General features: G+C 37.5%; 1 protein-coding gene across 1 annotated transcript; it reads right to left on the minus strand.

The window, feature by feature from the left end:
* On the minus strand, positions 1-27,854 carry LOC139968619 (serine/threonine-protein kinase 31-like). The gene is made up of 23 exons (XM_071972796.1): positions 27,640-27,854; positions 26,347-26,432; positions 24,658-24,765; positions 24,036-24,088; positions 23,049-23,143; positions 21,643-21,798; positions 20,321-20,398; positions 19,380-19,538; positions 17,821-18,207; positions 16,975-17,081; positions 15,936-16,128; positions 15,014-15,136; positions 13,639-13,743; positions 12,971-13,060; positions 12,561-12,665; positions 11,837-12,139; positions 11,391-11,495; positions 10,487-10,567; positions 9,332-9,457; positions 8,141-8,494; positions 6,290-6,415; positions 3,875-4,670; positions 1-3,061 (listed from the first exon to the last, which is right to left on the minus strand). The coding sequence occupies exons 1-23, from the start codon at positions 27,703-27,705 to the stop codon at positions 2,961-2,963; spliced, it is 3,903 nt and encodes a 1,300-aa protein (XP_071828897.1). The 5' UTR covers positions 27,706-27,854; the 3' UTR covers positions 1-2,960.
* Positions 27,855-27,969: the final 115 nt, after the last annotated feature.

The following is a 27,969-nucleotide window of genomic DNA, read 5'->3' on the forward strand; positions in this document are numbered from 1 at the left end:
TCAATTTACAATGTTTTTCTATTTAACATAACTGTTCAAAAGTATAAATGCAAGGTTACAAAGAGAAATAGGATAAAATGAAAACTATTATCTTGTAAAACTCAACAATTTACCTGCAATATTTATCAGGGAAAGCTCATGAATTTGAGTCAGAAAGTCTGGAAACTAAGTTTGAGTCAGAAAACCTTTAAGATTCATTGAATCCAAGAACAGTAATTTTCATAGGATATACCAAGTTTTTATCATGCTAAACAATTTTGGGCCCATACCAATAATCTATGAGCACAAACAACTAATACCTTCGATGAAAGGGTTACCAGAGGTCGGGGTGCAATGTTCTCCAACCAGCATGGAAAAACACGTCCGGCAATTTTAGTGGACGATTTTAAAGCTAAAATCGAGTCTGCTTTCAATTTTTTTTTTATAGAATCTTTCTGCTACATTTTTAAAAGATCTCTTGTTCTGACTTCCTTGTAAAAATTAAGTGCACATTTGGAACTGACAGTATTAGCAGTATGATGTTTATGATTCAATCATACACACGGTTATGAACTGTTCGCACTGTCAGTACGAGTGCTTCAATGCATGATACTGGAGGACAGTATAGAGTGGTGTTAGCACTGGGAATTTATCCGAACTGGCTAGGAGGCATACATACAAGCATGTGCGTTTACCACGGTGCAAACAGCCATTCCTAGAGAAATGATCATATATAAAAGAACTCAAGGATCACCATTATTGCCCCAGAATATTGTGCAGAGTCAAATTAACAACCAAACAAGTTATAATACAAGCAGCAATTTGTTGTTCAAATCACATTAGCACTCACAGGGGATTAAAACTTGTAAAACATTTTGAAACATGTTAAAGCAAATTTCTACTTGAACTAATATTTGGAGGCAACATGGAAGACCTTAAGGCCATTATGACTCCAGATAATACCTGTGTGTGTGTGTGTGCATTCTTCACCCCTTCTACGAAACAAAAACATGCCCATTCTTGTTCCTTTGGGAAGTCATTCATAGGACCTCAGTACTTTGGAACAGACGTTTGAAGGAAACCAGGGCCATGGAGTTTATCAAGACAAATAATCCATCATTTTCACAGCCTCAGATCTACGTTGTTCTTTAAGAAGCTGTTACACATTTGGAAAGAACCAGATATTGAATCTCAGAGCTTTTAGACAGAATGGTACCGTTAGTCTCATAGACCTTTCATTTACTGGCAATCACATTCCCTCATTTAAGGTTTATAAGAACTGTCCTGAAGTTTACAATTCTCCATTACATATTGCAATACTTCTGAAATTTAGCTGCTCTTCATTTTCAGTATGGCCCTTCATTCCAGTGTGGCCCTTCATTTCCAGTACGGCCCTTTATTTCCAGTACGGCCCTTCATTTCCACTATGGGCCCTTCATTTCCACTATGGGCCCTGTATTTCTAGTACGGCCCTTCATTGCCAGTATGGCCCTTCATTGCCAGTATGGCCCTTCATTGCCAGTATGGCCCTTCAACTGATGTTTCGGACGTTACACCTTTCTTCCGTAACACGTAAATCCTTCCATTTTCTGGTTAAAATCTTACCGCAGGCTATGTAAGTCTACTAAAGTCTACCAATCTCTACTTATGGTCCTTTCTATCCCAGAATTTGTAGACCAAAGACTTTTTGGTTTCCAATTTAATTCTTTGTAGATGTCTTTTACTGTCTGACTACAGTTAGTGATTATAATTAACATCTTTACAACATTCAATCCTTCCGTAGCATATAGCATGTTTTAAGAGAAAGACTTATCAAATCAACCTATTTCGGATCCTCGCAATAAACTGGTTACCCTAAAAAATAATAACTGAAGAAATTGAATTTCCAAGGGATGTCATCAAAGTTGGTTTTTTGGTCCACATTATCATATAACATTTGTGATTATTTTTGCTGTGTTTGGATCCTATTGCAGTCCAACTGGCATAAAACTTATCCTGAGCCTTCCCTATCACTCATTTTAAAATAAAATTACATTGCCATGAATCAATCTTTATATTCTCATAGTTGGCCTTTTTTTATCTGATGAATTTGATCATTCTAGCAAAGTCAAGTACTGTTTTAAGCTTTCTCATTTAAGCTTTCTCATTCAGTCCCAATACTGTCAGATTACTGTAAACTCAACCACCAACCAAAAACAAACAAATTATGTAAATTCCTTCCCACGGAGAAAATTCAAAATTCACTCCTTTGAAACAAAAACAAGGTTTTTGCCATAATATCATTTCTAGTGTTTACTACGAAATGCTCATCTACCGATAGAACTCCACACAAAATGTTTTTTCCTCTGTTGACAAACCACCAAGGAAAGAGTCCAGAAGAATGTGTGAAGTGTACTCAACAAGTACTCATAGTATCAAGTAAGATAAGACAATGTATAACGTTTATGCAAATTAGTGGATATTCTGTATTATTCAGAGCCATAAATGTTTGCTCCTAAACAGAAGCGTAAAGTTCTTCTTTATTTCAGCACCTTTGTATTCCGTGATAACAGCTTTCCGAAACAAACGTTTTGCAAACACATGATTGAATCGGGCAAAGATGAACGAGAGAAAAAATATCCAAGAAGCTCGATTGTGTGAAAAAATGAATGCAGCAGCACGTAGGATGGTAGTAACTTGGCATCTTCTAACACCCCGGGCATTTGAAGCGGGTGAAGTTGGGTGGGTATACCCCCAGTAAACTAAGGCACTAACAGAAAGACACCATTTGGAAATAAGTGCCTCCCTCACTCTCTCTTTCTCGCTCTTAACTCTCTAAATCTTCTTCGTCTTCATAATGTTTCCGACTGACTCACATAATGTTTCCGACTGACTAACAGGAATGTATCTGTCCATGTAGTTAAAAGCAATACAAACATCTCCTTAGCTGAATACACCCAACGAAACATAATCCAACCTCACAGATGACATCAAGATTCCCTCTAATCGTCTAAGAGAGGCGGTGGTGAGTTTATCCTATCCACTGCATCTTCTGTGTCATCCTCTGGCTGGACGTCACCGTTTGTCAGTGTCGCAGGAGGACCTGAAAATCAAATCGACACAGCAGTGATCAGTATTCTCGGTACGTATTTCTCCACTCGGACATAGATCTAGAACAAACATACTCTATAATTCTTCGGACATAGATGTAGAACAGACTTACTCTATAATACATCGGACATAGATCTAGGACGAACATACTAGATACCTCGGACATAGATCTAGAGCGAACATACTCTATAATACCTCGGACATAGATCTAGAACCAACATACTCTATAATACTGCGGACATAGATCTAGAACCAACATTCTCTATAATACTGCGGATATAGATCTAGGGCGAACATACTCTATAATACCTCGGACATAGATCTAGAACCAACATACTCTATAATACCTCGGACATAGATCTAGAACCAACATACTCTATAATACCTCGGACATAGATCTAGAACCAACATACTCTTATAATACCTCGGACATAGATCTAGAACCAAGAAGAAGAACTGGTGAAACAAATCACGGTACCTTTACCTGCACAGACTCAATTATCTTGTACTGTATCATATTAACATATTCATATTACCATAACAATGTACACACAGATTGCACTCATATTTCAACAATTTTGCAAGATATCAACAGACCGAACAATGTCATAAACTTGATCCTGCAGCCAAAACTGCCTATATAAATTAATTGCTTGTAGTTGTCACATCGAGCATTCGCAATTCATTTTCTTTTCAGGGCCAGAGAGATACGTTAGTTGAGGTGGTTGTTGGGAGGAGGGGAGGGATAAATCTGTAAGTTATCTACCCCTTGAATACAAGGTTAACGATTGCAGAGGGGGCTTACTTTTATCAACACTGCTACCGTCAGCATCGTGGTCTTCTTCATCTTTCATTCTTCCATCCTCCGTCTCTTGCTGACTCTCTAACACTTTCTCCTCCTCCTCTTGTTCTACTAGATTTGCTGCCTCTTCCATCTGAGGAGCATCTTCTTCATCACACTCTAAGGTTTTGTCCTCCTCCTCTGTTTCTTCTTTCTGGTCACCATCCTCCTCCACTGCCACAGACTCTTGACCACCCCCTTCTGAGTGGTCAGGCATCTTCTTCTCTACATTTGTCGCATCTTCGCTTTCCTCTTCCTTAACGTCTTCCTCCGTTGTTTGTGGCTCTTCTGTTGGGTTATCTTCCACTCTATCCTCAGATGATGTCTGAGATAGTTCACGATCGGACGTCTGCGAAGGTTCGGGATCGGACGTCTGCGATGGTTCACGATCGGATGTCTGCGATGGTTCGGGATCGGACGTCTGCGTTGGTTCGGGATCGGACGTCTGCGATAGTTCGGGATCGGACGTTTGCGATAGTTCACGATCGGACGTCTGCGATATTTCAGGATCGGACGTCTGCGATGGTTCGGACGTCTGCGACGGTTCAGGATCGGATGGCTGTTCCTCTTCCGTTCCTTGTGTTGACACTAGCCGATCGAGATAACCAAAGTCCAGGATGTGTTTCACTGTGGGCCTATTACTCGGGTTCACGTGGAGCATTGGCACGACAAAGTTAACCAGTTCTCGAGGAATGGGCAGTCCATCCAGATCGGGGGTACCATTTTGTTTGGTTTTGAATGGCGATGTGGGATAATGAGCCTGCATTAGAAAAGAAATGACATGAATTTGAAACAATAGCAATGTAAAAATCATCCAACTATTGAGAAGAGAATATTTTAGTTTGTAGCAAAGCTTCCACAATTCTAAGAATGGCCTACTACTTATGCCACTGGATTTCAGTATCGTTACTCTTCATGTTAACATTGTTAACATGTTAAACAAAAAGCAACATGGTATTGTCTCCTTGTGGCACTATGATGTCACCGATTGACCATATGGCCGATCGCTGATATGAATTTGAAACGCGATATCAATGAAGAAAGAAAACCAAGAGATTATTTTCCCTAAATATTTTGGAGCAATTAGTTAGTCACAACTGTTTCTATAATATCATCTAAAGATGATGAGTGGGTTTGGTTGTGCTTCATGCAGTCTCTGAACAAAAGCTCTCTTTGGAATCTAACAGTGGTGAATGAAAATCAGATATTTAAAACTGAATCTAACAGTAGTGAATGAAAATCAGATATTTAAAACTGTATCTAACAGTAATGAAAGAAAATCAGATATTTAAAACTGAATCTAACAGTAGTGAATGAAAATCAGATATTTAAAACTGAATCTAACAGAAGTGTAAGAAAATCAGATATTTAAAACTGAGTATAACAGTAGTGAATGAAAATCAGATATTTAAAACTGAATCTAACAGAAGTGAATGAAAATCAGATATTTAAAATTGAATCTAGCAGTAGTGTAAGAAAATCAGATATTTAAAACTGAATCTAGCAGTAGTGTAAGAAAATCAGATATTTAAAACTGAGTATAACAGAAGTGAATGAAAATCAGATATTTAAAACTGAATCTAGCAGTAGTGAAAGAAAATCAGATATTTAAAACTGAATCTAACAGTAATGAAAGAAAATCAGATATTTAAAACTGAATCTAACAGTAGTGAATGAAAATCAGATATTTAAAACTGAATCTAACAGAAGTGAATGAAAATCAGATATTTAAAACTGAATCTAGCAGTAGTGTAAGAAAATCAGATATTTAAAACTGAATCTAACAGTAGTGAAAGAAAATCAGATATTTAAAACTGAATCTAGCAGTAGTGTAAGAAAATCAGATATTTAAAACTGAATCTAACAGTAGTGAAAGAAAATCAGATATTTAAAACTGAATCTAACAGAAGTGAATGAAAATCAGATATTTAAAACTGAATCTAGCAGTAGTGTAAGAAAATCAGATATTTAAAACTGAATCTAGCAGTAGTGTAAGAAAATCAGATATTTAAAACTGAATCTAACAGTAGTGAAAGAAAATCAGATATTTAAAACTGAATCTAACAGTAGTGAAAGAAAATCAGATATTTAAAACTGAATCTAGCAGTGGTGAATGAAAATCAGATATTTAAAACTGAATCTAGCAGTAGTGTAAGAAAATCAGATATTTAAAACTGAATCTAACAGTAGTGAAAGAAAATCAGATATTTAAAACTGAATCTAACAGAAGTGAATGAAAATCAGATATTTAAAACTGAATCTAGCAGTAGTGTAAGAAAATCAGATATTTAAAACTGAATCTAGCAGTAGTGTAAGAAAATCAGATATTTAAAACTGAATCTAGCAGTGGTGAATGAAAATCAGATATTTAAAACTCACCCAGAGCACTAGAATCCCAAAAGAGAAGATATCTGCAGCGATGGTTGCAGAAGCTCCATGAGCTATCTCAGGTGCTTGGAAACAAAGTCCGTTACTGCTCATATATGCCTTTTTGCCTTTATCTGCCTGAAATGCAAAGAAATGTAAATGTTTTTTGCTTTGAGCATTCTCCACGAGCTACTTGAATAGGAAAGAAAGATTTGATAGTCTTCGAATCTTGATGACTCACAAACTAGCTTAGCTTGAAGCGATGCAGTCGATCTATTTGCCAAGGCAATTTGTTGTGTGAGGTGAAACACGATATTACACGGCAGATTTATGTGAACTATGATAGTATCAAACAGTGGATGGATGGGGGATTTTATCCAGTTGACTGAAATGACAAATGAAATATAATCAACAACTTTAAGTAATTTACAACAAATTTATGACATTTGTAATTATATTTGGATGTAAATGTTTATATTTCGCCCAAAGTTCCACTATAAGGTGGTTTACTCACTGAAAGTGCAAAATATCAATTGTCCATTGGACGACGATTCCTTTCAACTTAATGTGACAATGTCAGTCCCTATTCCTTAGTATTATAGCAAACTTTCTGATATATTTATAGCTATGCTGCTACAGTAGCAAACTATGTGCCTAAATGCCAAGAAAATTGTACTAACCCCCTATTTGTATGCATCGGTGGGGTGTTAGGGTAGAGTTTTGTATTTGTATGCATCGGTGGGGTGCTAGGGTAGAGGTTTTTATTTGTATGCATCGGTGAGGTGCTACGGTACAGGTCTGTATTTGTATGCAGTGGTGATGTGTTAGGGTAGAGGTCTGTGTTTGTATGCATCGGTGAGGTGTAAGGGTAGAGGTTTGTATTTGTATGCATCGGTGAGGTGCTACGGTACAGGTCTGTATTTGTATGCAGTGGTGATGTGTTAGGGTAGAGGTCTGTGTTTGTATGCATCGGTGAGGTGTTAGGGTAGAGGTTTGTATTTGTATGCATCGGTGGGGTGTTAGGGTAGAGGTTTGTATTTGTATGCATCGGTGGGGTGCTAGGGTAGAGGTTTGTATTTGTATGCATCGGTGGGGTGCTAGGGTAAAGGTCTGCTTTTGTATGCATCGGTGAGGTGTTAGGGTAGAGGTTTGTATTTGTATGCATCGGTGGGGTGCTAGGGTAGAGGTTTGTATTTGTATGCATCGGTGGGGTGCTAGGGTAGAGGTTTTTATTTGTATGCATCGGTGAGGTGCTACGGTACAGGTCTGTATTTGTATGCAGTGGTGATGTGTTAGGGTAGAGGTCTGTGTTTGTATGCATCGGTGAGGTGTAAGGGTAGAGGTTTGTATTTGTATGCATCGGTGAGGTGCTACGGTACAGGTCTGTATTTGTATGCAGTGGTGATGTGTTAGGGTAGAGGATTGTGTTTGTATGCATCGGTGACGTGTTAGGGTAGAGGTCTGTATTTGTATGCATCGGTGGGGTGCTAGGGTAGAGGTTTGTATTTGTATGCATCGGTGGGGTGTTTGGGTAAAGGTCTGCTTTTGTATGCATCGGTGAGGTGTTAGGGTAGAGGTCTGTATTTGTATGCATCGGTGAGGTGTTACGGTAGAGGTCTGTATTTGTATGCATCAGTGGGGTGTTTGGGTAAAGGTCTGCTTTTGTATGCATCGGTGAGGTGCTACGGTAGAGGTTTGCATTTGTATGCATCGGTGAGGTGTTACGGTAGAGGTTTGTATTTGTATGCATCGGTGAGGTGCTACGGTAGAAGTCTGTATTTGTATGTATCAGTGAGGTGCTACGGTAGAGGTTTGTAGAGTTTCCTTCATAGCATGTCTCATCCAACTTTTGATCTAACTCACCTGAGGTTTGCTCAGATCATATTCTGCTAGGTACACTTCTTCTGTAGATTTGAATAGGACATTGTTTGGATGGACGGCTCCGTGAATGAACTGAATGTTGTGAAGATCTTGTAACGCTAGAAGGATGTTCTTGAGATGTGTCAAGGTTTGGGACTGAGAAGGGGGCGGGTCGGACATCACTACGTCTTTGAAGCTACCCAGCTGGTGGTACCAGACTTGTAAGTGGTACTGGTTGGAGTCGTTGTCGGGAATTATGCCGTACACCGGTAGAAGGAGCGGGGACGAAATGGACTGGTACGTTTGCACCCTCTCTAGGAATGCTTTCTGGGATGAAATATCTGGTAAATGATGACTCTAGAAGAAACAAACCCAGAAAGGAAATGAAGGATTTAATCAGGTTTCATTAAGCATTGTACAGTATTATTATTATTTTTTTTGTACAGGGTTGTAACATGCATTTATTGCTGACCAAAGCCATGTTGAATTCACACATAATTGGATAACCGTCACTCTGAACAAAGAGTTATTAACTGTTTCATCATCCAATCTAGAAAATCTTTGTCCCCACAATTTTAAAATGTGTCCAACAAACTTTCAAATAACGTTCACTCACATTACTGAAAATATTACTGAAAACAAGAATTTATGTCTGCTCGAGTCATGGCTGGTGCAATGTTGAGGAACTAGAATAAGAGCGTTAACTAACAGTTCGTCGTTATTTTGTTCAACGTCGTGTACGGCGACTCCAGATTGTAGCAGTTTCAAAACATGACAATGAATGTGATTATTATGGGGGCACCCATGACAACTTGATTGAAGGGGATTGAAAATTGTCATCATTGGAAAACAAATATTTTTGAGGGCATTACGGCAAGAGATAGGAGCAATATGTCATCATTTAATTCCCGATACATAAGCCACTGATTTCTGCCACACCATTTACATGGACCTCAAAACTGCAGGCAAGCCATCTCTATTAAGGAGCATCAGCAAACTTGTTGCTACTTTCAGCCCAGCCAAGGGACACGACTCTTAACAATGACTGTTATTACCACATATGCCCCCCCGCCTTCTTTAAAGCTTGAAATAGTATGTATATTCTTGATCCAATGATTCAAATTAAGCGGTTGTCCACATCACTTACTTCATAAAACAAAGCAATTCAAGATTCATAAATAGGTTGGGTCTTACTTTGATAACAGCGACACCTTTAGAAGAGATTGATGCCAGCTTTGTAGTGGTCTTTTGGCAAGATGGGAACGGTGTTAAGTTGAAGTGCATTAGATCCCTCCCATCCTTCACAAGACCGTCAGTTTCCTGAAAAATAAAAATAAAAATTCTTGTAATATTTTATCTACCTTTCTTACTCAATTTAAATCACTGCAAGACTCCCTGCAAGACAATTTACTCACTGCAAGACAATTTACTCACTGCAAGACAATTTATTCACAACAAGACTTCAAGAAACCTATACTTTGGCTCACGTGGAACCTAATTCAGGATGGTTCAGGCTAGAGGTAGTGGACCACAGAAAAACATTGGTTGGAGGAAAGGGCAGGGGGAGAACACCCTAATCTCACTGTACATGTACCTACATTGAGCAATCAATGTGCATGTTAGGTCGGTAGGGTACTCAATAATAAAGCTCGCATACATAATTAGTGCGAGTGAATGGGATGATATCTGTAAAGCAGCCCATATTACAATCTATCGTGAGATGGCCATCTATTGACAACCACTGATTTAAGCTATAGCAGTAACTCATACCAAGCCATTTTTCTTTTCTGTTCTACTGACAGTCACGTTTTAATTCACTATCTCACTGCTCCGGGATCTGTCAGAGATTCCAGATGGGAATGAATTTGTGTCTAAATTTTGAATAAAATTTGTTTAAGCACATTGCTCATTAGAAAATAGAAGGGTTCTGTATTCAAAAACTGAAAGCAGAGTTATGGAGAGCCAGGTCGAGCCTCAGAGACAATTTCTGTCACAGGACCCATTTCTGTCACTGGCCCCATTTCTGTGAACGGGCTCCATTTGTTCCACTCTTCATAACGTTTTAAAGGTCTACCATAATAGGCATCAGAAATCATTAAAATAACTTCAACTCCCATCAAAATCCATTTAAGAATGACCATTTGCAAGTCTTTTCTTAATTCTATTTCTATTTATGAGTAAACATTAATTAGTTACTTACACACATTGAAGATGTACAGGGACTGACTGCCCAATTTTCTGTTATGTTATCCCTTTGTTTCAAGGACACTTGCAAAATGCTTCAAAGGGGGATATTACTATACGCTTGAGCGAAAGGTGATAGTTTAAAATGTCAAGAACTCTACTTACAATGTACTTCTGGAGGCCGAGAGTGGCATGTGTCATGGACAATTCTGGAAAGTGTTTTTTGGTAAGTTGAGCTAAATGTAACTAAGTAAGACAAAATATAAGTAAAACAATAAAAAAAATTGAAAAAGTGGTATATACATTTACAAATGTGCTATTCAACTTTTCATTTTTATTTTTCTTTCAGCTACCACAGAAACCTATTCCCTAAGAACATTTCTATCACACCACAGGCAGAGATACGTTACTTTTTAAACTTTTATCAAATGTAAATATAAGACACAAAATTCACAGGAACTTTTCAGCATACGTTCGTGATCATTTTCGTAAGTCATACAGATAACAGAACTACCTACTCATTAAGTTCACGCAAAATTGTTTCATGGAAACAAATTTTGCTTCTAAAGGGGTAACCAAGTAAAAGTATTTTTTTCCTTAAAATTTATAGAAAGAAGATAACAAGAGAAGCATGCAATCAATTAGGTATAACTCATTTAACAAATTTCTTCTAGAGACAGCAGCCATTCATGTGATTCTCATAACAAAAAGGAAGTCCAAGGAAATGAAATTCTCATGCTCTTTCTGCCCTAAAACAATTAAAATGTTATGACATTAAAATTAGATTGAATTATACTACCAAAGGATACAACAAGTGCTGTAACTAATTTTGACCTTGAGTGACTTAATTTCAAATGTGAAGTGACTCAAACAAATTTTGTCGACTTTTTCCTCGAAGAGATAATACAGAGGACAAATGTCTCTCTGACTGGAGTAGGCTCAGAAAACTCACTGGCATTGACACGACTTGACCTTCCTTGCTTACCTTTAAAAATGAAGTGGCTTTTATTAAACACCTGTGTGCATCTCATTAGTCCATTACTAAGTGGTTCATTAAGTCCACACTTACCAGTAATTCATCTTCTCTTGTATAGTGTTTTAACAACTGTTCCTGATAGCTGGCGATGTCTCCTTTCAGCTCATCCACTGTTTTATCGCCCAAAAGGTCAGGATCCTGAAGAGCAAAGAATCAAATATTTTTCATCTTTCCAGTCGCCGGTATCGTAACACAGCTGATGCATCTTGGCTAATGCATAATCTGTACGTAGTCTAGATAAACTTTGCATCATAATTACAACTGATGCCTGCACACTTATGTGACCTACTAGCTCCACCAAACACCGGTGGGTATGCAGGCATATATGTATGTTGAGTAAGTGGCTATGACTTGGGCACACACAACAATTTGATCTCCCTTTGATTGAGGACACTTGTCAAAAATCTGTCGGCAGTCAAGACAACATTTAAGACCAGATGTTGAACAGATGTGAATAATATCGTGATGATGTTGCTTACCTCTTCCCCGTCTCTGAGATCCACCAATAAATGTCTAAGTTTTGACCTAGCCACCTTGATCTTCTTCTGTAATGTCTGCAGCTCATCGACATTGGGCGTGGCGTCCAGCCACTCCTCCAGCTCCTTCATCCTCTCCTTGTACCTCTTGCAGTGGGTAGACAGCTGATCCAAGAGGGCCGCCTCTTCGTTGATGTCACGGAAGACCATCTGTACCGTCTTGGTGAGTACTTCGTTCTCTAACTGCAGTTCGGCTTGTCGTTGTTTGAGAATCTCTGGATTCAGTGGAATGTGCGGCTCGTAACCCTGTAAGTGGGAGAGATAACATTGGATGTTCAGATTCAAACTCAAGAAGTACTTTATTTCTATATTATGTATCCATCTCAGAGGTGAGAAACAAAACGTGGAGAATCCTCATTCCAAATTCCCCCCCCCCCCTTCTCTTCCTATGTAAAGCTGAAAAATGTTTATCTAAAGAGGTATATCAGATTAGAGACAGACATGTTCATTGGTGACATGAGATATCTCTCAAATTGTGACAACCACCTCTATCACAATATAAGTTGTTTGTGAATGACACAACATCAATACTTTTGTGTTGCTTTGGCATGATTTTCTTGGTGCGAGTCGGTGAGATCGGCTGTGATGATACAAGCTACGAGACATCTCTAACTCCGCAAAGTTGAACCGAATGTGATCATACATTAACAAAGAATACCAAACATACCTGACAAGATACAACCAGTTCGGTTTCCATGGCAACCAGAAGTTGCTGAATGCTGGCATCCAAGTTTTTAGCTTCAAATTCACTGCAACTCGAGAAACTGAATGCCTGTGAGAAAAAAGACGGACGGAATGCTTATCGGTCAAAGTGTTTCTTAAGAGGATGCTCAACGACACATCAAACCAAAAACAGTCTCACAGCACATGTGGATCGATGATGTCATATTTAGACTTGCTAAAGTCTTCAGCCTTTGTATGTTAAGGAACATTAAACCTGAATTTTCTCAACTTTGAAAATTGTTCTTCTCAGCCATTTGGGGAGGGGGGAATTGTCCATACGGTTATCTACATAACATAGTCCGATGATGTTGGAGCATGTGTCTCATTTAAATCAACTTCCTGAGGAACACTGACCTGGGTCATATCTGAGAGGATATGCTCCCAGCTGGACAAAGCTTCGTCTGTCTCCTTCCAATAACTTCTCAGTTTCTTCATTTTCAGATCCTGTCATGTAAAAAAGGAAAGAGTTTGTTCAAATAAAAAGAATTGGCCAAGGATGAATTCATTATTGACCGCCGGTAAATGTAGAAGCTAACTAAACCATCAAATTTTTCAATTAGTTCCAACCCGCACTCGGGAGTTGACAATATTTTCTCCATATCAATGAAACAAATTTTTGGTATTGAGTTGACTTAACAAGTGGAGAATTTAAATTTGTATAAACAGAAATAGACTGAAAAAAGTTAACTTTTTTTTTAATTCATATTTTTGTACTCATTTTGTGTTTTCAATAAGTTTTGTATTTCTTGTACCCTTTCTACAATTTTGTGACTTATTGTGCATTTGAGCCATCTTAGATTTTTGATAATTGGATGATTAAATAAATATACAATATACAATACATAATAAACAAATTAAATATGCATCCATCACTTCAAACTTATTTACTGAAGTTCACTTTTACATACAAACTAACAATTCAACTACCGGTACATTTGAGAAAACCCTTTCTGCAAGATGGAAGTCAGTTTGACCTCAACTTGCTACTTACTCAGAACTTAAATCAGAGAATACCAACTTACCAACCAGGCTTTGTACTGATCATAGGTTTCTTCTGGTGAGCCCTCTACAGCACAATGCGGCTTTAACAGTGAAGGGTAACCTGCGTTGATGGTGCCTAACATATCCTACGAGGCGGGTGGGGGGGTGAGGGAATAAAAGAAAACAACTTTGTTTATATTAAAAATAAATATCATAATCATTTTCATGCAAGGAGTAATACAAAACACAACTTTACATAATTATATATATATTATCAATTTGAAGTGGTTTGAACTAAGAATTAGATCCGATCAGCTTTTGTTTGCGAAATCACTGCCCTAGCAACCTCTGTCTTTACTCTCCAATGACCTTTGACATTATATGTTATGATAACCTCAATATTTTATCATCTTTCTCATTCCTTATTTCTTCTTTTCCCATTGTCTTTCCTGCTTACACCAGAGGAATTATGATCCACAAGATTTATCATAACCTTTCTTCAGGCATTTCTTCAGCCATTTTCTCTCAGTTTTGCTCTGTTCTAATTTCTTTGTAAACTTTGATATATTTGTTGTTTCTCACTCTTATGTATGTTTACCTCGATATTTACTGACAAAAAAATTCATTGATTGATTGGAATTCCATAGATCTGCTTGTTTCTGAAATCATTGATTGATAGATAAATTTTGAAAATAACCTGATATTGAGACTGAAAGTTTGGCGAAAAGAATCAAAACAATGATTGCAATCACTCACATTAAGGTACAATCCTTCAAGATGTTTTCAACAAGTGAAGGTTAATACACAATATCATAACAACATTTCAGTTCTTTACACTTCGTTGCACAATAACTTTGCACAATGGTATTCATCACATGTTATAAGCAACATGGAAAATTTGTGAAATTTCAATAGTTTAATTCTCAATTTTAAATGAAACTAAACTATTCAGGCTCATGCGCTATGTTGTTTTGAGATTAGTGAGTCCAACAGCATCCAAAAAGTGATCATAAACCTAACAAGAAACATGTGCTTGAAAATATGAAAATATTATTTCCATTTGACCATTATTCATGTCATTAACAAAATACAAATCCATTTCTGATAATACTCACTCATTTCTAGGGTTGGAAAGAAACAAGTCGTGTTAGTTCATGTCTTAGAGATGTGAACATGTAAAACTCAATGTGATCCACAATAATTTCATGAACAAATCAAATAACCAGGCATACAGTGGTTGTACTTTTTAACTGTTTCTTGCCTTCCATTCCTTTATTGGTGTGTTCTACTTTGTTAAGCTTGAAGGCTTCCTAGAAAACTTCCTTTCACAATTATGTTGTACTAATTTACGATCCAAGTATATTTAATATTATTGTGAAAATGAAATAAATCAAATAAAACTATTTGCATGGCTACCTGCAAAGCTGCCAATCTTTCTCCGACGGGCAACTCATCCGAGACTATCAGGAAATCGGTCATCGCCTGATATGATTCATGCCGAGCACTATTTCTCTTTTCCACCAACTGGGCTAGCTCCTCCTGAAATTTAGAATTTACAGGAATATTATTATTATCCCTTCCAAGAAATAATGCTTTATCTTGGTTGGCCTGGCTGGACTATGAATGTATATAAAGGAATATATAGCAAAGACTGCACCTCTGCATGTAGCAAAACTATATGCATACATATATATTAGAGACTATATGTTTACTTATATATTACAGACTTTATGTTTGCATATATAGCAAACACTATATGTCTGCATATATAGCAAAGACTATATGTTATATAGCAAAGACTATGTTTACACATATAGTAAACACTATATGTCTGCATATATAGCAAACACTATATGTCTGCATATATAGCAGACTATATGTTTGCATATATAGCAAAGACGATATGTTTACATACATAACAAAGACTTTATGTTTGCATATATAGCAAAGACGATATTTATACATATATAGTAAAGACTATATGTTTGCATATATAGCAAACACTATATGTCTGCATATATAGCACGGACTATATGTTTGCATATATAGTAAACACTATATGTTTACATATATTGTAAACACAACATGTTTGCATATATAGCAAAGACCATATGTTTACATATACAGTAAATTTTAATAATAAGAAACAGTTACTGGAAAAGGAGACAAGTAACCTTCTAAGAGAGATAAAAGAGTTTTCAGAACCAGTGAGGAATGTACTTTTTCTTCAGTTATCAAGAAGGATTGACATGAGCTTTTCCTTAACCAGAATCATTAAAATATTATTATCCTCAGAGCTGTGTCACTGTCTGCATATTGGAAGTACCTCTGACCTCACCTTGTTGGAACAAGATCTTATCATGTCTTGCCATTGGTTTAGGACCTCCAACTTTTCTTCCACCGAATTGGATTTTGGGGTTGCATCGCGAAAGGTTTTCTTTTCCCCGTTGAGAGTGATCTCCCCTCCGTGGATGATATCGATGGCATTCTCTAAGGGAGCCTTCTGGTTATCATCTGCTGGATACAGACTCCTGTAAGTTAAAATACCAAAGTATTCATTGATTAATCTATTAATACCGTAGTATTCATTGATTAATCTATTATATCCAATGTAGTAACGATTGTTGACTGATTCAGTACACAGGGTTTGATCGGACAAACTCCTGTAATATAAAATACCAAAGTATTCATTGATTAATCTATTACGCAAAGTGTGACTAACACTTAGTATTCATTGATTAAACTATTATGTCCAATGCAGTAATGATTTTGTTGACTAATGTTGTACACAGGGTTTAATCTGGCTGAATTACACTATAGATTCCAGTGTCCCTGTGAGCTGTAGAGCTGAATACCGCACTGCGCACGGTAGAGCTGATCCGTCCAGAATTATCAGTGTGTGTAAAAGTAAGTTGGCCTGCGGTTTTGATCCTAGCAGGATCTTCTTCAAAGTCTAAATGACAAGTAACAGTAACAGAAGGGACAAAAACACGCACAGAATACAGACAGGTTAATGAGCATGGTGAACACAAAGAGATAGATGTAAGGGGATTAGTAGACAAGGGATGGAGAGAAGAAAGAAAGAAACCAACAGGGGAAGAGGAGAGGTAGGAGATAAGCAGTGGAGGGACAGAATTATCAGTGACAAATGCAAGCACGACCCACCCTCAGCGCATATGATCGGTGACAAAAACTAAATGTGAAAAAGGAAGCGGTGAGCTAAACACACAGTACACAGGATTTGATTGGGCAGGATTCCGACTTAAATAACAGGGTGTTCCCACAAAGCTGTACAGCTGAATGATACGCTGTGCCTAGTACTGAGCCTACCTCCCTACTGTTTTGGGCACAGTTGTAGTGTACACTTATTTATTTACCTAGCTTTCTTGACTCTTCGTAAACTACCCAAGACGGTCGCTACTTTGTAATCGATTGCAAAATCCACCTTCTCTTTATAACTGTTCACTTCTATTTCTTTGGTTGACTGTGAGAATGAAAAAAAGAAAGGGAAAGAAAAGGTCAAAAATTGAGTACAATTATTCACATAAAAACTATAAAGACAATCTTGCTACCTTAAGTTACTTGAATTAAATCTGACAAAATCAATTCATAATTGGAATACTCTGCTCTACCAAAATGCATTTATCAAGTCTATCCATATTTCATGAAAATTTATATTTCCTATGAAATGTAGACAGCTCTTGATCCAATTTTCAATGAACTGAAGATTTGGTTTATATGTATTCCATAAATTGACTGCCTAAACTCTCCGACCCGCCCACACCCCCCCCCCCACCCCCACATTCCTTGCCTCCATTCACTGTCCACTGACATGCATACACTACTTGTACTGTAGTCGTCCCTGCCTAACAGATTTGTGGTGAATCTGTGATACCATTCCAATCAAGTTGCCTGTACTTCAACTTGCCCCCATCGATTTGTAAATGTACTCCTAGTACTCAGAGCAATCTAGAAGTCTAAGTACAAGATGTGAACAAGTACTCGCACTGAAGACCTTGTACTCTTAGTATTAGCACTCATGACTGATAGGGGGGCAGTTGCTACTTTGAATTCAATGGTAGATGAAACCAAACACAACCTACCACGCTCTATCCAATAGTTCAAATTTAAAGACACACGTCACGGTCATATGAACAGCAGTTTTCTGCCGCCATTTTGCTGTTACTATTTAATAAACAAAAGAGAAGAGAAGAGATCTTTACCCCAAGTACTTGCATATCCATCTTCATTTCATGAACCTTCTGAATCAAGTTTGCTTTCTCGTTCTGTAACTGCGCCACGAGGGCCGCAGTACTGTCGTTCGACCCTGATGGGGATGGTGCGTTCCAGTTCCTCTGGGGAAGCTGACTGGGCCTGCCAGTTGAATAATGGCCACCCCCACCCACATCCTGCTGAAGCTGCTGAACCTGCTGAACTGGAGACATAACCGGACTAGGCCGTTTGTCTGCAAAGTTGTTCTGAATGATTTCGTTGACGTTCTGTCCATCCAGGAAGACCACAACCGAATACTCTTGTGGTCTCTGTTGTTGGTTTGATATTCTCACCGTAACTTTGTCAGCTTCAGGTAACTTTGAGAGATACTCAAAGGCCTAAGGGAAAACAGAATCCAAAGTTAAGAATTAAGAAGTCAGGGCTTCATTAAGCTTTGTAACATTCGGGGCGCATCTCTAAATCAAAATTTCATCACAAGAACATTTGATGTACTCCGATGTTGAAAATCATGTAAAAGAAGCAAAACAAGTTCAGAAACGAAGAGTGACCGACCACCTTCAAGTTGTTACTAGTTATAGAAAGTAAAATTTGAAACCAGCCCTAAAGATACCACTTTCTGATTGGAAGACATTCTTTATGAGTGGAGTATTTATCTACTCTACTGCACCAGTGGTAATAGCCAGTAATTTAGCCATCCAGTGTATTTGGATGTTCAACTTGTTTTGAAAATAACTTTGGAATGACTAAGTAGGTGAAATGATCATCAATCGACATTAGTTGACGAGCCGAAGTACTGAAAATTTATCAACAAGATTACTGCCTGTCTGTTGTGGCCAGAGAAATCACATTTTTATTATTAATGGGTGCAAAATATGTTTTGGACCCCTTTGCTCCACAGAGAAACCACCTCCTCCAGGGAGTGACAAAAATGTTCTTTTAGATTAACTTGGAAACTAATGTTCAATCATCTACAAAGTTTATATCAACTTTACAACTCCTTGAGGTTTGGATAAAGCTTGTAAAGTTTGATATAATGGCCAAAATTCCTCCAAAAAAAATTGACACGGCAGTGCTCTTGCTCGCTTCACGTTCGCTTTCATACTGAGGGTTAAAACCCAAATAAAACATATCTTCAGATCAGCATTTGAGAACTGAATGAAAATATCACCAGAATCTTGGTTTTATTAAGTTCCACTTTTTACAAGGCTTAAAATAAAATTTACCTATGAAACTATCTGTTTAAACCCCCAAAACACACAAACATGTTACAAAGTGATATATTAATATTGAACCTTTTTAAGTTCTGATTAACGCTCCCACCACCAAGTTGGGACAATCATTTCATCTTTCCATCGGATAAAGCTTTCGAAATGTCGGTAAAAGTACTCCAAAGTTTCACATGAAAGGAACTTTATGGGTGGTAACTACTGATTACAATATTGTCGCCTATTGGCTGCTCTTCCTAAGCTTTGCAATATCGAACGAACCCTTTCTCCGTTTTTCATTTGCACATTGAGAAAGAATAAGAAAAAAAAATGTCAAAACCAACCTTCTGAGCATTTTCTGATGATTTGTTTGGAAATGCGGATTCCAGTCCGTAGAGTGACATCTGGATGGCGAAGAAAGGAACGCTAGCTAATGCCGGGGGGAGCTCCACCACGGCGTCCACGGTCTCTTCATTGCCGTAATCAACGAACCCAACGGTCACCTGCAGGGTGTGAAATATCAGCGAGAGGTCTTGACCAATCATCTCAATATCATTGTAACCATCAGATAGGGGAAGGGGGCGGGAGAGGGCAATAAAATGAATTGTTTTACACTGTCAACCCAAACAACTGTAAAAAGAATTGGGACTGAAGGCTGTGAGAGGTTGGTCGGATTATGAAATGTTGTGAGCAGAAGGGGAGGTGATGAGTGACATGGTGGATTGATATGGTGGGGTGGGGGTGGGGGACTTTGACACTCTCTCACTTGGGGGAACACTTGGTACACTTATTTTACCAGCCTGGATGGTATCAACATACAATTAGCTTTTGGAGTAGCTGATTATTTACTTGACAGACAGAAATATGAGAAGGACCCTCCTGACAAAGATAATGACAACCTCCTCCCCCCCCCCCTTCCCATTTAATGAAAGACAATAACACTAATTTTGTGCATAACTTCCAAATCAGATCAGAGGTTCACATTACTTTTCGACAACAAGCATTGATCAATCCCCGCCCCCCCTCTTCCCCTTTCCCTCACTGCTCATAAAATCACTTTAAAGATAAGACTTTATACAGATACAATATGGAATAGTTTTTAATGTGTTCCATATATATTAAATATTTATTTGACAACCAAAAGTCCCGTTCCCATAAATATACTCACACACCCTAGAGTGCTTATTCTTTCCCCTCATTCAATATTTTTGTCTTCTTCCATTGGTGCAGGATTTGACAAATGTTTGAATACTGCCAGGGACTTAATTACTGATATGTAAATTACCTTGCCTGTGGTTGGATCGGTTCCTTTAACTGTACACCTGTACCATCCATTATCTACACTGAATATAGCACCATAGACCTGTCGACAGAAAATAATAAAACAGTTATTAGTGTCAGGCTTATTTTCAGGCTCCTAGTGTATCTAGGAGTGTGCAATGACGATAAGTTAACTGTTACAAATCATATATCGAAAATGTTAGCTAAAGTGTATTATATTGTTTCGACATTAGCATTCACTGTCCCATACTTTTCCAGTGATACAATAGAAAGGGTGTTCGCGGCGTCTGTCTTGCCGATCCTAGTACATGCGGTTTCAGTTTGGTATCATTTTGTACACATTAAAGATAAGAGAAGAATAAGAAGTTTCCTTAAATTTTGTTCAAAAATTTTCAGGCTTAATTATAAGAATCTTGTATATAGAGTCAATGAATCTGCTAGGGATGAATTTATAAGACTTGTCAAAAATATTCAAACTACTAACGAACATCCTCTACATTCCAGGCTCAACTCTCTGTGCAATAAAACAAATTATAATTTGAGAAATCCAAATATCACGCCATGTTTTAGAATTATACTCTTTAAGAACTTGTTTATTTACAGAGCAGCCCTTTTTGTACAAAACGGCTCCTTAGATCCTTTATTGTAGCTTTTTGATAATGTTTTAGAATTTCTACTCTTTAAGAACTTGTTTTATTTACAGAGCAGCCCCTTTTCGTAAACTGGTAAAGACAGCTTCTTAGATCCTTTGTAGCTTTTTGATAATTTTGATAACTTTTGTAACGCTTTTTATCGTTCATTATTATCTTAATCTCATAAACTTTTGTCTTGACCTGTATTTTTGATGTTCTGTATATTTTTATATTTTTATCTTATTTATAAAATTCTCTGTAAATTTATACTGGAATAAAGAAATGAAAATGAATGTAATGCTTCCTAAATAAACAACAAACAGAAGTCATTTCACACACACATACAAACACCGTCACACACACATGCACACATACAAGCAATTCCCTAGAACATAGCTAGAGTTTGATATTTTTCTTACGAGTACTTCATTATTTGAACTTGACCGAGTCATCAAGGTTATGACCTAAATCGTTACTGGATTTTAGTACCGATTAGGAAAAATGATCAAAATGCTAAAAGGTTGCTCAAAGAATCCTTTACAGCTTTGTTGTCATCTCAAGAAATTTTCTCCCAATCAGACGAGATCAGAGTTTTCTCGGATCAAGAGATTGATCACTATATATAACACGGTTTAGATAGACATTATTTTGTATATCAAGAGAATTTAATGAGCGATATCATCAAAGTCCTTACGTGATTTGGTTGAATCTCCGTAGCTGGGGTAGGCCCATAAGCACAATGCTCAAACAGCTGGTTGATCATAGTCTGGTAGGCTGTGGCCGTTTCTGCATTACAAATCTGAGCAAAGAATGTTGTCGAATCCACCACGTGGGTCACTGCGATAGTTTCCTGTAGTGTGCAAGGGAGGGCCAAAGAAAAATAAAGGAAATTAGTTTTGTTTTATTTGTCATAAAGATGAGAAATTTAAGTCAAAGAAATATAACCTTCCATCCTTCATAATTCTAGTAAGTAATGAAGCCAGTTGTGTAATGGGAATGAAGTCATCAACACCGCCCCTCCCCCACCACCCTAGGGTGTAGATGCAGACTACAAAAGGTAATATGTGGAACTGTAAGTGGTTTCAAAGATAAAAAGAGCAGCAGGCCTCTAAATTCAGGCTTTTAATGGCTAAAAGTCTGTGGGTGTTTCCAGTTGAGAGAAAAGACACTGCCAGAAAACATTAAGAACATAAACAACTGGTGAGAAGGTTAATAATCCTCAGTCAATGAGCTGGCTTTATTTCCATAACTAACATGAAATCCAGAAGTACTGGTAACTTTCAACAAAATAATATTGGGCTGCTCTCACCAGCCTTTAACAGCCAGCAACTAATGTGATGTAGTTTAATATTATGCCTGTGAGAGAATTGATTTTAGCCAGTAGAGTGTTTTTAAAGCACATGCATCTTATTAGCAGGTCGCTGAAAATGTGAACTACTAGGCCTGATCACTGAATGGGTTGTTGGCTCACTCTCCCAGTTAGGCAAATGGAAGTGGGATTTAACATAACATGCAGTCAGTTGTCTTAATCAGAAGATAATGGCAGTAGGAGGGAGTTGCTCAGGCATTTTGTAAGCAGGTTGCTGAAATTGTGAACTACTAGGCCTGATCACTGAATGGGATGTTGGCTCACTCTCCCATTTAGGCAGTTTGACAGCAAACGGAAGTGGGGATTTACCATAACGTGCAGTTGGTTGATAGAAGAAGATAACCGCAGAAGGGCGGCAGAGTTGCTCCCTTGTACCATCAGAAGTTAGTTATGCCCCTTAAATTATTCAGAGAGCATCAGTATCAATCTTTGACGACTACTTCCGAGCAACATTGCCTAACAGTGTCTTCTATAGTCTCAAAACAATTAGTTTTAGTTTGGCTTAAATTGGGTATTTATGATCAAATTTCTTACGGGATCCAAACCAATAAAAGTTAACTAAATTGAAAAGAATTATGAAATTGCCAGTAAAGTTGAGGGTAGCAACATCATGCCTAAAAGAAAGCAAAAATACCACCAAAGATAATAAAAGGACTTCTTGAAAATTTGTAAGATTTATGAAGATTAATGTAACAACTATTTCAGCATATGAATAATTGAGATAGTGTTACCTCTTTCCACATCCTTGACTCTTCTCTATCATAACCAGCATCACCCCAAGGTCTGTTACCGTATCCAATCTGCGGTGACCTTCTTTGTACTGAAACTGAAAACGATAACATTCTCAAATTTGTTTTTGATTAATATCTTCACCTTGTCTGATAGAAAAGAGATGTCTGGGATGATCAACCTATCCTAATCGCTAGGAAATTGTTCACTTTGAGACACATTAATAAACATTGCCAAAGGAGTTCTCATTTTTCTCATGTGGCTATTTTGAGATCAGTGTGTTTCCAGTTTGGGTCAGATATACGTCCAACTGGTGCACTAACTGAGCCCAGTTTGATGTCCAGTTTGAGTCCATCTGGTACTGAGTGTGAGTCCAATGCATGTCCAGTGTGAGTCAGTGTCAGTCCAATTGGTGTCCAATGGTGTGAATCCAATAGGTGCACTATCTAACTTTAGTTGTGTCCAGCATGAGTCCAGTGTGAGTCTGGTTGGTGTTCAGCATTAGTCTGGTTGGTGTTCAGCATGAGCCCAGTGTAAGTCTGGTTTGTGTCCAGCGTGAGTCCGATTGGTATCCAATGTGAGTCTGGTTAGTGTCTAGCATGAGTCCAGTATGAGTCTGGTTGGTGTCCAGCATGAGTCTAGTTGATGTCTGGTGTCTATAGTTCTTCCATAAAGGCATCTCTCCTACTTTACTCTGAAAAGTAGTACTGCTTAATTCATCTCAACAGTCAACAGTTAAACATGAACACGATACCCTTGTAATCAAAAATATAAATAACATACATAGGTAAGAAAAGGAGAGTTAAAATAATTGTCTCCCTACACACCTATATCACGTCAATGCCACTGCTACCCACCTGCCATCCCCTCCCACCCACGGGCAAAGTTCCAATTTCATTCGTCAATCTATATAATCAGTCAATAAATAGAAGTACAATAGAAATATCTCCATATCAATCCATAAAAGTATTTTTATTAAAGTCACAAACCTGGAAAGTTTCTTGCTTCGGGTGGACGCATTACACCTCCTTCCATTTTGTTACTGTAAATAAATTAGGAAGGTTTCAAAGTCAGTTTTTGTTTTTGAGTTGCTTCGACTAAGCAAAACATACTTCGACTAAGCAAAATACATACATACATACAAAACATGTTTCATTTATATGTCAACATTTTGCTTCAAGCAAGTCGTGTACTTCAGGACAAATATGTTATTAGAGTGTCTCTGAAATGCAGTGTAAGAAACATAACAAATGTCCAAGGAAAACTGAACTATCATCAACATTTCAAAATAGATATCACGATTTAATACTCCCCAACTCTTCCAAATGTTGTTATTTAAACAAATATAGAATTTTTGGACAAATATTGTAAGCTTTCGGCACTCTTTTCAGTCAACTGACTGCTAATTAGACATTTCAAGAAATTTTGACAGATTGCTAGATTATCCTGAAAATTTACGACTATTTTTTCTTATAAACGTGTTCAAGAAGCTTGGAGAATTTAGTTTAGTTTTACTACTGTACATATTGCAGGAAATGAAGGAACTGGTATGATATCTTGTGTAACTTTGATCTGTGCTATTTTTTTTTGGGTAAGAATGAAGTCACTTACGGTTTTCTTCCAGCTGGCTTCACTGATAGGGCCTTTCCCCTGTACATATGGCCATTGAGTTCAATAATGGCAGTCTCAGCATTATCTTCATTGAAAAATCTTACAAAGCTTCAATGAAATAGAAAAAGCCAAAATGAGATAACAGTCAAGTAGTGGCAGATGTGCAAACATAAAATTATACTTTCATTCTAGTATCCCAATACTGTTAGTTCAATTTCTTTCCATGGGTCATGTAACATGTTCTCTCCGTACATTTTTAACGAGCTTCCAAATTGACAAGATTTATAAACCTATGTCAGAAACTGAAATTTACAAATGGACTACAATGCACAAGAAATCTCAGTTTGCCAGTAGCCATGGTGACTGTTGAAACTGTTGTAGTTGTGTGATCTACAGTCAAGATACTGTGGCTTATGACCATTTAGTCAAGGTGACCGTCCAAATTCTGTCCAGGCCCACAAAAGTTTGTTCACCTCTTCTGGGATGGTAATGCCATGGAGATCAAACAAAAAGCATCATTTGTAACATTAGGTACAATGCTAACTTAGGAAAAATAATCAGACCAAACAAAAAACTTCCAATGATGACTAAATGAAAGGAATAATTTAGTGTGAAATTTTGTGAACTCAAGTTTTGAAGGCTCTTAATTCTGTCTTTTACTATGTAAACGATTATGGTTTCTGTGTATTAAGTAAATCTTTGCACAGTTTGTATAGTGTTATGCAAAGTCAATTTGCTTTTTTTCGGTATACCGTGTTTACAATTCTAAGTATGTGGCTGGTCTGGATTCCTTTATTGTCAAGCTACGCCATGCTGAATACCAAGGTGTGGTTACGGTCGGCTGAACTCCCTAAATAACAAACAGTTCCACGTGGCTCAAGTGCTCTTTCCCGTGACGCAGCCTCTCAGATCTTCGCTGCTGCTGTTTCAGTGATTCCTTCTTGCCATAACATGTGAACCTGTCTGCATTCTCATCTTGTAACAACCCTTTTCCATTTCCTGTAACTCTGCCCAGCACCGACGTCTCTATCACAATCCATCAGAATTCTTTAACTTGTTTACCTGAACTTTTATAAATACTTACCTGTGGAAAATGCCTTAACATCACCAGTCTCATACCAAGTGGCCGGACCAACCCCTAAACCACCGGACCCTACCGAAAGGAGGTACCTCTGCGTGGGTTTACTTAAGTTCTAAGTTTGAAAGTACCGGTACTTTGATATTTTTTGTATGATTTCATGTAATTACAAGGACAGTTCTAATTATATTTCGTTGTACATACTTTCTCGTCTGCCCATTCCTTTCCCACTCCGACAACAAAACCTAGAAAATAACTACAACCTCTGACTTCGTATTTTAGATATTTGGGGGCCTATCTGGGAAGAACCAAAACAACGTTAAAAAAAGTAATACTGAACATTTTGGCTTATTGGAATCCTCGTTTCAGAAAGTTATCTCAGATAGACGATCGTAGACGAAATACAGTAATTTAATTCATTTCATGTATATTTTATTCTTGTTGCACATTGTGATAATGGCTTTCAGTGATCCTAAAGTATTTCTTGATCGAACAGAATTAGTATACGAAGTAACCAATGATTTGTCTAGAGAGTATCTCGTTAGTTTAGCTGAGTACTGTAAAATGGCAGCTGTAAAAACCAACTAAGTTAAGTTTGTTTATTTTATTACCAAAATTTGCTCATGTTGTTCTTTCCCTCCTTTATCGTCACCGATTGGACATCTCCAACCACTGAGAAGATATCAGAAATCGTGGCCTGGTGGAAGAAATGGAAACAAACAACATGTATTTTGAAAATCCTTTCCAAAAAAACGTAAATAAATATGATGTTATTTACACATGGGCATTGCTTTAGAGAACAATACTACACATGTGCATTCACAAAAGGGTTTCCAGGAGCTTCTAAAACTCCAATAGTTTTTTCAGCAGTGACTCGGTAGCACAGAACTAGCATAGAAGCCATAGAAGCCAGTCGCTTGCAGCAATTTGATGACCAACAGCTCAACCTACACTGATACTGTACATGGAATCTTAAAGTTAAGCAATGAAGAGCCCAAGTAATTTCCCATATTGTAAGAAATTCTAAAAATATAAAAAAATACACAGAAATGTGAGCCACATTCTTCAATAACAGAGTGCACAATATAAGAACATGAGAAACAGCATGTTATTCATTGTTTCGGGACACATTTTTTTTTTTGTCCTATTGGACTTCCCAATTTTAGTTTCAATAAGGTCCAACAGTTATAATTATAATGATGTAATGATGGATCTTTCTTAAAAGAAAAGAAACGTCCTGACGGGGTAGCCACAAGACAGCATAATATATTGAAATGAGTTTATTTTTGGCATTTCTCCTGGTATTGAACTTCCCTATGCAGAAATGAACCGACAGTATAGCCACAACAGCATGATACATTGGACTCTATAATTGGCATTTCTATGCGTATTACTTGACTCCCTATATGGACGCTGAAGTCAACCCTTTTATTAAGGGTGTTGCTTCAAAGTTGAGGGGTATGCTGCAATTACTCAGTAATTCATTTTAACAAATACTTTCTTCCTACAAAATTAAAGTTATATATCTGGAGCTTCAAGTTCAAGTGTTTCTAAATGTGAAAATTAAAGATATTTAAAGAAACCTTGTTACTACAACTAATCATTGTTTTGGGTGAACCATGACCTTCAAATTGCTGCAATTTGTATCGTGTTCGTAGTCAGTTGGTGTGTAGAAGCTTCCAATGTGTTGAATTACTGTGCTCTGTAGTGGCTACAATGCCAATGTAGCTTTATTGTCTAAAACAATGGAGCCAGTGCAGCCGACTATGAAGTACGGGAATTAGCTCTCCAATTTTAATACTGCGAAGCGTAGGGTCTCACCTAGCACAACGTTACTGTATAAACTATGACTAAGCCTAACTTCGATAGGGAAAGGTAGCTGTTGAAACTTGTACTAAACCTACCTCATCGGCGTCATCTGGCAACGACCCCACAAAAACGTCTCGGGAATTGTTTGGCTTACTTGCCATCTTACAGCTACCTGTAGCTACGTTTTCTCAACGAAAACGTCAAAAGGGTTCATAAACACACAATTTACGGAAAACGCTTTGATAGTTCTGTGTTAGCGTCGTTATTTTCAAATGCCGTGTGTATTAATACTAATAGAATGTAAACATTCAATGCATATAGGCTACGTACATGGTATAGTGAAAACATACAAGGACATATTGTATTTCTCATACACAGTGAACGAGGCACGTGTAAGTGGTAAAACTATTGAACGCCATATTACA

The sequence above is a fragment of the Apostichopus japonicus genome, chromosome 6 (assembly GCF_037975245.1).
Source record: "Apostichopus japonicus isolate 1M-3 chromosome 6, ASM3797524v1, whole genome shotgun sequence".
Classification (NCBI taxonomy): domain Eukaryota; kingdom Metazoa; phylum Echinodermata; class Holothuroidea; order Aspidochirotida; family Stichopodidae; genus Apostichopus; species Apostichopus japonicus.